Consider the following 12,698-nt stretch of genomic DNA (forward strand, 5'->3'; position numbering starts at 1 on the left):
AAAATAAAAAAAATAAAAAATAAGTAAGAAACGAAACTACAGTATACTGAAAACGAGATTAGATAAAACAAATAAACATGACGCAATCATGTGGAAAATATAAGGAGTAACGTAAAATATTTACCAAAAAAATTTACGTTCCGTACCTTACTATATAAGAGAAGTAACGTAATAGATCATGTGACTTTACGTCACTTACTTTGTCAATTTCCGTTACTTACTTTCTATATATTCTGATGAAAGGGCCATATAAAACAAATAAGAACTCATTGATCAAATATAAAAATCATTGTTCTAAAGAATAAATAAAATAAATTGATTCTCTCAAGTATATCGTGCAAAATAGAAATATACAGTACAGAGTAATAAATAAATTTATTTATTGAAACTGTTTTGAAAATATTATTATACGAATACGTGTTCTATCTATTAGTTCTTACGTATATGAACTAGTATAGTAGACACAATGTTTTGCATTAAAATCTTTCGTAAATTCAGTAAATTCAGAGGAAAAAAATCACTATAGAGAAAATTGTTGGTGAAATAATTTTAAAATAACAAATTCATATTTTAATAATATACTGTAGAATCAATTCAAATTTATATTCATGATTTAGCTTAAAGCTCAACGAGATGTAGTTTTTTATGACTTTTTTCTTTTTTTAATTAGAAAATATAAATAAAAAGAAAAAATATTTAAGTATGCCGTCAATAATCTTACCTGAAGGAATAAACTCAGCTCCGCGTATCAATTGGTTTGTGCTGTTTCATGCTTACATGATAAGGGAATTATTCATCGTGATTTTTATCGAACTTATCCTGAAACAATTTGCATATTTTGTCATATGATGTTGTTTATTTAAATATATCTTTTAATTCTTTAATAGAACCCCGGTAATGTAATCCACCCGGCTCATACGCAATGTAATTTGTATTTTAAACAATAATAATAAAAATAAAATTTTCTCTAACTTTAGAGACATTAAACATCCTATGGGATTTTTTTATAGAAATTAAAAAATTCTACGTAGAAAATTACATTATTCATTTTAATTTTATACATTGGGAATGGTTTTATATGCTATCATTATTTTAATAATTCATATAAAATAATTGGAAATATAAAAGATTTATTTAAATTACAAACTAAGAAATTTGTTCTAGCCTTAACGTTAGTATTTAAATAATTTTAAAGAAAGAGAATACATACTGAATATTTAATATTTGGATAAAATATAAAAAAAGGAATTATTTAAATTACAAACTACGAATCCCATAAAATATTTTACTACTACAGCCTTAGTGTTTAAATAAATCTAAAAAGAATAAAATAAATAACAATTTCTGTTGAGTACATGATATCAAATATCACTAAATAAATCATGAATTACTTTTAAAAACACAATCAATTAGCTAATTTTCAGGTAAAATTTATATCGTATCTTGATGAAAGTAAAGAAAACGCACTTCTTAATATACAGTAATTCAATTACTAATATTTAGTAATAATTATTATTATGATTCCTATGCTATGAATCATTTTTTTTTTTTTTTGTAAAGATGTATCTATTTATATTTAGAAAATCTCACAATAGGTACCCTAACAGATTATTAATCATTTGACCTTTACCTCGAATAATAAGTCATCGGATTTGGAATTTTGTAATCTTTTTTTAATAATTTTTTAAAACATTTCCTAATTTGTTTGATCTAAAAAAAAAAATCACATATAGAAGTTTAATATTCTAACATTAAGATTATGAAATATTAATTAATATATATGACTTAAATTACTTTTCTACGATTCCTAGTAAAAATTCGAATATAAAGTTCTTCATATTGTTTTGGAGTAAGATAGCTCACTTGCGATTCTTCCAATTTAAAAACTATAAAACCATAAAGAATAAATTAATAAATGTTGAAGGTTAACGTGTCAACAAATAAATAAACTAATTCAATATAGTGTATACCATCATTCGGTTGATTTTTATCATAAAATTCAACATTATCGATCGGATTCTCATCCTTATTTCCATAATTCAAATTAAATATATCTACAATTACGTCATCTTTTTCTAGTTCAGCTCCGTTTGACCGATGCTTTACGATTTTTTTTTCGGTTACTTTATTCTGTTAAATAAGTAAATAAATATAATTTTGAATTTATAATTTATAATGCTGACATACAATGATTTTACCCTCTTGAATTGTTCTTTCAATTCTTTAGGAACTAAGTACCCATCAACGAATTTATAGAGTTTTCTTTTTCGAATACGTTTGATGATCTTTTTTGACTTTTTCAAATTCTAAAACAGATTTAAATAATCAATGAACTATTTTACGTTATAATACAAGAATACTGTATAATGTAGCAGCTTACCGGATTATTATCACATACAATTCTATTTAAGATTGTATCATCCATTTTTAAATAATCTTTTGCATTATTAATACTATGAGATATTTTAAGAACTTCATCCGCCGCTTCTAAAGCATCAATTATCATATAATCTATTGCTTTGCCTAATTTAATAATTACGTAAAAAATTACTTAAATTGTGAAAAACTGAAAACAATTAGGGTTTTAAATTAATTATAATTACCAACAAAGTGTTTATAAGCTTTTTTGTGTAAAGAATACCGTGTGTGAAAGAGTTCGTAAATATTATAGCTTTCCTTAAAATCATATACGATTTGATTATTAGAAACACGAGAGTAATTCATAAGTCTTGAAAAATCAAATTCTGATTTCATCCCAAGATAGTAACAATCACGTGCCAAATAATCAAATTTGTCGACATCGATTGAATTACGTTGATTAGATACTATGTCGAATAGATATGGAGGTCTTAAATATTGGTATATTTGTTTGTTTAATATTTTTGATCAAGTAGCAATAAATATATATCACAAATTCATAAATTTACCTATCCCCAGTGTTATTCCCAGTGATTAAGTCTCTAATTAACTGTTTATCATCTTCACTCAAATCACCAGCTATTCCTTTATATTTTTTTAAAATATCATTAAACATCATTATAGAAGCCTCTTCATGTTTCCACTTAATACGATCGGTCCTTTTGCGCAAAAAGGAGTGAATATTTAATTAAATATTATGTTATTTATTTTGTTACAGAACAAACCTTGTTTTTCTAATAAATTCTTCAAAGAGATGACTAAATGGACCATGTCCTATAAAAATCGTAGAGCTTATTAGTAATTTATGATTAGTTCAAGAATAAAAGTTGAATTAACATACCCAGATCATGACATAATGCAGCCAATGTCACACATTTTAAATCTTTCTCGCTACATCCTAAATTAGGTTGTGACTCACGGATTCTTTTCACCAACGAATGGGCGAGATGAGCAACACCTGAAACATGATAATATAGTTCAAGGGTTATTTTGTTAACGGAAGTTTCTTCGCTTTCCAGCAACGAATTATGAATTTAATATAGCATGAATTTATTACCTAAAGAATGTTCAAATCTATTGTGGCTGGCACCAGGATACACATAATAAGAAGTTCCTAGTTGTTTGATACTACGTAATCTTTGAAAATGTTCAGTATCGATAAATTTAACTACCCAGTCATCGAATTCCATTAACCCCTGTTTATTATCATTTTAGTATATCGCGCTCAAAAAAAAAAAAAAAAAAAATTTAAATCAACAAGTTACATGAATAGGGTCTTGTATTCTTTTAGTCATGATACCAAATTCCAAAGACAAAAAAAAGAAAAAAGGATGAAGAAAAACATAAAATTCAAAAAGGAATCATTCCTATATATAATCTAACTATAATAGTGAAACAAACCCCCGCTCACATTGTTACACCCTATTGTTACGAAGCCGCAGTGACTTGTTGATCATTTCGGAGTATATAGAAAGTGTTGTTTTTTTTCTAACATATGTTATATTATATGGTATATTAATTTATTGGATAATTTAATTTTTTTTACAATTATTGTTAGAATTGAAGTTTTTCGGCCGTTATTCAGCCGTAATATTTCGTCAACCTTACAGAACTGTATGGTGTCTATTGGCGCTAGGTATTATAGTATAAGTACAGAATTAAATTTGGTATGTACAGTATATAATGGTGTAATTAGCCTAAAAACGGAGTCTAATTCCTGATTGCCGATCATCCGGACCCGGTTTAGTCGCAAAAAATCCCTAGAATTCCACGACGATCTACGCTTGAGCCGGGTCCGGATCACGTTGCGGCTAATTATTTTTCGGCTAACTACACCATTATATGAAGTATGCTGATTCAAATTACCAAATTACCAAATTGTGATATTTTTTTACCTAAAAAAAAAAAGAATCCGAAAACGAATTAAAACCGGACGAATATTGATATTTGAATACACAATCACGATAATAACTATATTGAAAAGCCAGTTTTTTTAAAAATGAAAGAAAAAGCCATAAAATTTTTTCATCATACGGACAATAGTTTATATAATCGAAGTTTTTCTTTTTTTCATTTCAATATGTAATGGCAAATCAGGAATCAAAGATTTTTTTCGAGAGAGAATTAAAAAAATTCTCAGTTTAGAATGAAACGATACAACTTACAGGTCAAAAGATAGTTTTTTTTAGGAGGATAAAAAAATGTCAATCACGTGATCCAAAGAAGTCCCAATTTGACAAATTATATCAAAAATCCAACATTGTAATCAATACAACAACCAACTACTAAGCTTTCTTATGCCGATATGGCCAAGAAAAATCCTAATGATCAAAGAATTACCTTGGAATAAAGCCAATGTGTCGAGTTCTCAATCAACAGTGACTAAGTTCAAAACCTTTCTGAAACAATTTCAAAAGGCAAATGCATTTTTTTTATTATTATTATTTTTATTCTTTAGACAAAACAGAGACTGTGGATCAATGATCGACAAGAATAATTTAGCCTAATTGATGACCGGGTTAGATAACCGGTTGAATGACGTATTAAGAATCTTAAAACAATCAAAAATGTCCAACAAAAATGCATGATGATCAAGATTTGTTATTGTTATTTAGTAGTTATTGTTAATTAAAAAGAAGATTTTTTTATTAAATATGAGAATTTTTATCTGCAAAATTAATAACATATCTTACCTAAGATACTGTATTATTTATTTAAATAAGTAAAAGGTATAATTGTATTTGTTCAAAATCCTTTTTTTTTTTTCGTCAGAGTAGTGTCAGAGTCATATTAAAATGATCAGCATACAGTTACGAAAGAATTTTTCAACAATTAAAAAGAGTGCAATAAACCACTAATAAACCAGATTCTTTTTTTATTAAATATGCTGAAAAATTAGTAATAAATAATTATCTAAGTTTTTTTTTTATTAAAATATAAAATAAACAAAATGTATAATTGCCTGATCTTTTTTTTCGTACTAAAATGGTCAACATACAGTTTAATATAAGAATTTTTCTAACTATCACCGGGGTGATGATCACCGGTGACTGAAATTATGACAATCGACCAGCATTAAAAAAATATAGTGCCGGTAAAAATTGATAATTCCGGCCAACGGTGATGATCACCCCGGTAGTGTTTCGATCCGGATAAAACCTCAAATATTTTAACGTGGGATTATGATTAAAAAAGGTTACAAATTTCGGCTTTGAGTGGACTATAATTTCGGCCAGAATTAAAATAATATTATTCCATAAATTTTTATTAATTTTGGTGGTCCCAGCCTAAATTAACCGAGCCGGTATCCGGATAAAAACCGGATAAAACCGCTACGGATCGAAACTCTACACCCCGGTGATTTGATAGTAAAAAATATAAAAGAACTTTTTTTTTGAAATAATCTAAAATTAATAAAAAATACAATAGAACAGATTCTTTTTATTAATAAATAACAAAAATATAAATAAAGTTTTACATAGTTAGTTCTCAAGTAACTCTATTTGATAGATAATTATACATTATTAAAAAAAAAAATTGTCATATTTTTTTTTAAATAATAGTAATTAATTGATGGAACTTCATAAGTTAAACTAATTGAATTAAGTAAAGTAATATTTTGATTTACTAAACTAAAAAAAGAAATCAAAAAAAAAATTAGTAATCTGGAGATAGCCATTACTATGCAAAAAGTGATTTAACATAAGACATTACTTTTTGATTATTCACGTAATTAACATTAAATAAATTTTTTTACCTAAATTAAGTAGAATTAAAATTATTTTTTATTGTATTATTTTTATTATTCCAATTTAATTAAACCAAAAAAGATATGAATTATCAGAATTAGTTAATCCATGATTAGTATAATTAGTGACTTTACAATGATCAAAATTTTCATTTTTTTTATTATGAAAAAATTTTTTTGCAAACATAAAAGATAGAAATTTTTTTAAATTCTTTTATTATATATAGAAAGTATATAATTTTTTTCTTATAGTCTTATATGATGATCAAGATTTATTTTTGTTTAAACATTAAAAAATATGTTTGCTGTTTAAAAAGAAAAGCATTGATTATAAAATTTCTTGCCACATTTAAATCATAAATATTAAAATAAGACTGATGATTGGTTATATAAATGGAATTCTTTAATTTTGACTGCACTTGATTATGATTCTATAGAACTGATGTAACAAATTATAATAGAATATCAGTGAAATACAATAGATTATATCATCATTTGGATTTTAGTTTTATAAATTCAAAATTTGACATTTTTTAATACAATGCATAGTTATTTATTAGTATTATTTATAACAATAAATGTTCAGTTATTCTAATTTCAAGTTATTGCCTCACATATAACAGTTTAGAATGCCCTGTAAGGGACTGAGGCAACTTGTTTAGTAAATGAAAAATAATATCCAATGATTACTCGAGAATAAAATCACGCTGATCAGCAATTAGAATTTATATAAACTATATTTGAATCGAATGATGGTGCATTTTTTTGAATGAAATGTTTGGAAGTACAAATGCACGTTATCGTGTTACATACATTTGATTGTAATTTTACTTAATTCTGTCGGTATAGAATTAATATTTCCTTGTAATAAAAAAAAAATATGGAAGGAAGTTCAAGTTAGGTAAATTAATATTTTAAGTAATATTAAAATTTAATTAATTGCAAATCGTGAAAACTTATTTTATATAATATAGAGTGGAAATTCTTTTATCGATACTTCTACTGGTAACTTAGAAAAATTAGAGGAATGGTAAATAAAATTCACAATATCCTAGTTAGCATAAATAGAAAAGTTAATATAAATCATTGGATAGACTAGAATTTACATTTTGGTATTTATAAATTGTATTTCTGCGGGAAAAAAATTTTTTTTCTCTAGCAAATTTTTTATATAATTAAAATTTTTCCAACCAATCTAAATTTTTTCAGTTTCCCTTTTTTTAATTTTTATTTTTTTTTCTTGAACTGATCTTTTTACTTTTGGTTTTTTCTTTTTTTCAAATTTCCTCTTTTCTCTTTCGAAACACCTTTTTCTTTTCCCAATTTTTTTTTTCTTTTTCTTTCGAATTTTCCTTTTCGGTTTCTTTTTTCAACCTGATTTTTCTCTTTGTCCCTCCCTTACGAATTTTTTTTTTCGTTTTTATTTTTTTGTATTTTTTTTTCCGGTTGGCTTTTTTTTTTCAAACCGAATTTATTTTTCCCAAATACATTCTTTCACCATTTAAGTTTGGACCGATGCTGCGCCACTATGGCAATTGCCTTTTTTCCCAATTCTTACTATTAATAATAATAATATTTTTTAGGCTGTATCAAGCTCAATAATAGATTAACATAATTATTTATTTATTATGTAACAATAGATCGGTTATAATTAATATTTCTGGAGAATTGTTTTTTTTTCATGTCAATTAGTTCGTTATAATTAGTTTTTCTGGGAATTTTTTGTTTCATATTAATTAGTGAGATATTTTTTTTTCTATAATAATAGATTGCTATAATGAATTTCTTTGAGATATGGTAACAATATATATGTATTTTTTCAACAGAGGATATAATTTTTTTTTAATGTTACAATGGAATTTTTTTACGATAAAAAAGATTTTTTTGTAACAATGTAACAAATAAATTACTATACAAAATTGTCTTTGCAATGAATTTGTAATTATATGTATAAATAAATCATAAATTTCACAGTACTGCAACATTTATTTTGTGTGATAAATAAAATTTCCATATTTCATATACTGTATAACACTCGCACACAATTCATTGTTATTTGTACAATCATATAAATTGTGTAATTTATTACATTTATTTCCTACTAATGCTATCATAATAATAGTAAAAAACTAGACCTATTCACACTACATGGCAAATAAAATATAAGTGTTTATTATTACTCTCTTACTTGATGGCAAGTATCATCCCTGGCGCAACGCGACGGGTTAGTACTTAAAAAAAAATGAAAAGAAAAGAGAAGAAAAAGAATAACCAATGAAATCACACTGATCAGCGCTTAGAATTTACGCCCAAATTTTTACAAATATTTGTGACATGTTACATTAAATAAATACTGAAGTAGTAATACGTTATTGTAATTTTACTTAATTCGGTCGTTATGATAAAATTTTTTCTTGTAATAAAAAATATGGTACTGTTTAGGTTATGTTTATGCAGATCTTGATGGTATTGCATTTTGATTATAATTTTACTTAATTTGGTGTTTGGTCGGTATAATAAAATTTTTTCTTGCTTCTTTTTGTAATAAAAAAATATGGAAGGAAGTTCAAGTCAGGTAAATTATTATTTTAAACAATATTAAAATTTGATTAATTGCATATCATTAAAACTAACTTTATATAATAATAGAGTGGAAATTCTTCTACTAATACTGCTTCTGGTAGCTTAGAAAATAATGACCCTGTTTCATATAAAACGATTTTGCATGAAAATGTACTCAATAATCATATCCTTCTCAAATTAGAAGAGGATGGATTCACTACGTCAGATGATAAAGTAGAAGAACTTTTAAAAAATCTAACTAAACCAAGTTATTTGTATGCACTTAAATTACTTTTTGAAAATTTACAAAATGAATTTTCATCTCAATCATTAATAAATTCGTTAGAAGCTCTAATTGATTCCACCTCTTTTAATTATTATTCAAAAGAAAGCATGGCTAGACTAGAGTTACATTTAAGGACTTGGGTGATAGTCTTAGAACGAATTTGTTTTTCACTAATAGTACTTAGTAAAGAACTTCGAGATAAAGTTTATAATTCTTTAGCAAAATTTGCAGAAATTCATCGTAAAACAACTCAGGTTATCGAAATAGGACTTGGTAATAATTTTAGACCAAATTTCAATCAATTCAATCAACAAAACAATAATCAAGATGAACAAATTATTAAAAAACGTAATTATAATATTGATTTTTTATTAATCCATTTGCGAGATACTCTTCATAGTCTACGTGATGATGAAACTTGGTTTCAAGAAATTATACGAAGAACTAAAGATTTTCTTAAAGCTGCATTAAATATTACACCAGGAATTTTATCAATAGCAGGAGTTTCTCTTCCAAATGATAATTGTTCAATCTTATCATTGCTTACTCAAGTACGTCAGAGTTTAAGTTTTAAATACCCAGTAGCATCTTATTATGTAGATTGGAGAATTATGTTAATAATTCAACATAATCTTTTCATTTGGTCTGAAAGTGAAAAGATTATAAGTAAAAAATTTGGAGAATTAGTATTAATGGAATATATTTGGAGCTTTTTGGAAAGAGAATGGGCTAATTCTGTGGACAAATCTATTTTAGATTCTCAAACAAAATTTGATGAAGTATCAAATAAAGTTGCTAAAGCTTTGAAAAATACTGGAGGTTTTTTAAATGAACTTGCTGGAAATGAACCTATAGCACTACCACATAGTTTGTGGTTTGGAATATTAGATCTTGCACAAAATCTTATCCAAAGATCATCTCGAACAGCAACATATGGTCTTTGTTATTATTTAGCAATTGAATCACTTAATAAAGCACCAAGCAATTTTATTCAATTTAAATCTATTGAATTATTATTAAATTTATATAATATTGACAATAAAATGTTTTCAATGATTGAAATTGATTTTGATCAATACACGCAAAAATTAAATGAAAATAATTTGGAAGATTCTTTAGAAAAATTTCGAAATTTATTAACTTTTGTTAAAGGGAAATACCTTGAAGATTTAAAAACTCTAAGTAATAATACTGGAAAAGGAAAAGAGGGAAAAGGAAAAAACTTAAATCAAAATTTATATTTAAAGAAAAAACAAATATCAAATTCTAACATTTTAGATGTTATAGCAGATGAAATTACTTGTCCAATTAGTAGTGAACCAACAGATCAATTATGTATTTTAAAATGTCAACATATGTTGGCATTAAGCAATTTAAAAAAATTGAAGCAAAAAATATGTCCTAATTGTCGAGAAAAAATTGAAGATAATGATATTAGATATTTACCACAAAATTCAATTTATAAAAATTTATATACAAAATTTTTTGAATCCGGACATATTTTACCTTCAATTGAATTAGAAAATTCTGATCAATTATATGACAGTGATGAATCAGATAATTCGGAAGTTGAACTCATTTTAACTAAAAAAAAGAAATTTATGAATTCAATCATTAAATTAAATTCAAAAATATCATCCCCAATACTTTCAAGAATTACAAAAAAACAACATCCAACATACCAAAATATTATAAAAGAAATAAATGAAAAAAATTATGAAAAAGCTGAATCCTTATGCAAAGAATTTATGAAATTTTTTCCTAAAAGTTATTCTTTAAGATGTATTTTAGCGTATATTTATAGATGTCTTAACAATTACGAACAAGCACACTTATTTTTAAAAGAAGCTATTAATTTAAGTCCAAAAAGACCAGTTGCTTATTTTATTCGTGGAGAAATATTTTTTAGACAAAATAAATATGATAAAGCAATAGTTAATTTAAATAAGTCAATAAATTATAAATCAAAAATAAATAACTCATATATATTACTCGGAAATAGTTACTTATTACGTAATAAATCACATGATCATGAATCTATAAAAAATTATAATATTGCATTAAAAAATGATCCAAATAATTATTTATGTCTTAAAAATTGTGTATACGCTTATGAAATAGAAGGAGATTATTTAAGTACATTAAATTTGTTAGATAAATTATTAAATATCAATAAGGAGGATTCTTTGGTTTTATGTTATTATGGAGAAATTTTATATAATATGACACAATATAGAAAAGCTATATCATACTTTACAAAAGCTTATACTATAGATCCAGAGAACATTCATAACTTGAATAGGAGAGCTATTACATACTATATTATTAAGGAATATGATAAAGTATTATCAGATCTTGATAAAATTATACAATTAGATCCATTAAATAGTTCAGCATATTGTCTTAAAAGTTTAACGTATTGTACAAAGAATGATAATAAAAATGCTAAAGTATCATTTAAAAAGTATGCAGAATTATTGAATTCTGATAATAATTTAGCAAAGATTCAGTTATTTCATCTAGAATACTTACTAAATAAAAATAGTTCTGAAGATTTAAACAATATATTGACAAAAATCGATCGAATTTATAATTATAGTATTTATGAAGATAAATTTCTACAGCTTATTAGATGCAAAATTTATATTGAATTAAAAGAGTATAGTTTAGCAAAAATAGTTTTAGATTTTGTTGAATTTGCATTTATTGGTTATTTTATACAAGATCATCCAGATTTTCGGTCATATTTATATGAAGATTGTGAAATTAACAAAAATGATTTTACCAAATTTGGAATTGTCGATGAATTTAGTAAATATATGTATAAAGGTAAGAAAATATTCAAATTATTTAATTATTTATTATCTTCTAGTTAAGTTAATGATAATTAATACCTTAAACTCATTAGAACAACAAGTATATTTTGTTTCAAATCTTACAAATTTGAATAGCGAACTTTGTCAATTTCAAGAAAGTGATATAAGCAGGTAAAGTCTACTCATAATAATACTAAGTCAAATTGTCTTAAATACAAATTAATCATAACTTTAAATTAAAGTTTATCAGGGCTGGTATTGTCTTCTAAAAATGAAAATCTTCATTTGGTTTTGCCTAAACTAAACATTGTTTATGATTATGATTATGATTATTTCATTTGTAAAATGAATGTTAAAAAAATATTATCTGAGGATTGCTTTATAAAATTTATACACAATAGCGTAAGTTAATTAATTAAAATCTCTATTATTTTATTTAATTTTAAATTAATATTAACTTAATTATAGAATTATCGAGAAGATTTGTTAAAACATGAAGATGTATCAAAACTTGAGGGGTTAGGTTGGATAGAATATCAGACTTCAATATTTGGCCTACATTATCAACTTTCAATTGAAATAAATTCTATTGAAATGGTATGTTCCTATTACTACTTATTCAGATTAATTTCCTTTCAGAACAAAATATAATAATATTTTTTTATTCACATAGCAAATAGAATATATTCGATTAGGATTAAATCTAAACACAATAACTTATATTCCCGACATGAGTTTTATGAGTTATTTGTTTCCAGTTTATCGTAAATTTTTCTCAAATGTTCCAGAAACTTTCAAAGACAAGTATTTTTCAAGAAAAGAAATGGAAAATTTACTTGATTTAAAAGATATCCTTAACAGTTTATAA

The 12,698-nt window shown here is 24.7% G+C and overlaps 2 protein-coding genes across 2 annotated transcripts; one reads left to right on the forward strand and one right to left on the reverse strand.

Annotated features, from left to right (window-relative positions):
* Positions 1-1,558: 1,558 nt before the first annotated feature.
* On the reverse strand, positions 1,559-3,713 carry OCT59_023760 (uncharacterized protein; the record flags this gene model as incomplete). The annotated part of the gene is made up of 11 exons (XM_025331210.2): positions 1,559-1,710; positions 1,795-1,886; positions 1,971-2,130; positions 2,199-2,306; positions 2,381-2,523; positions 2,604-2,848; positions 2,928-3,077; positions 3,144-3,192; positions 3,260-3,376; positions 3,476-3,614; positions 3,684-3,713. 11 exons carry the CDS (start codon positions 3,711-3,713, stop codon positions 1,627-1,629), a joined length of 1,317 nt encoding a protein of 438 aa, XP_025170369.1. The 3' UTR covers positions 1,559-1,626.
* A 5,007-nt stretch (positions 3,714-8,720) lies between these two features.
* On the forward strand, positions 8,721-12,698 carry OCT59_023761 (uncharacterized protein; the record flags this gene model as incomplete). Its single annotated transcript, XM_025327626.2, has 6 exons — positions 8,721-8,741; positions 8,816-11,843; positions 11,923-12,001; positions 12,073-12,232; positions 12,299-12,427; positions 12,504-12,698. The coding sequence occupies 6 exons, from the start codon at positions 8,721-8,723 to the stop codon at positions 12,696-12,698; spliced, it is 3,612 nt and encodes a 1,203-aa protein (XP_025170368.2).

Source organism: Rhizophagus irregularis, chromosome 4, assembly GCF_026210795.1.
Source record: "Rhizophagus irregularis chromosome 4, complete sequence".
In the NCBI taxonomy this organism is placed as follows: domain Eukaryota; kingdom Fungi; phylum Glomeromycota; class Glomeromycetes; order Glomerales; family Glomeraceae; genus Rhizophagus; species Rhizophagus irregularis.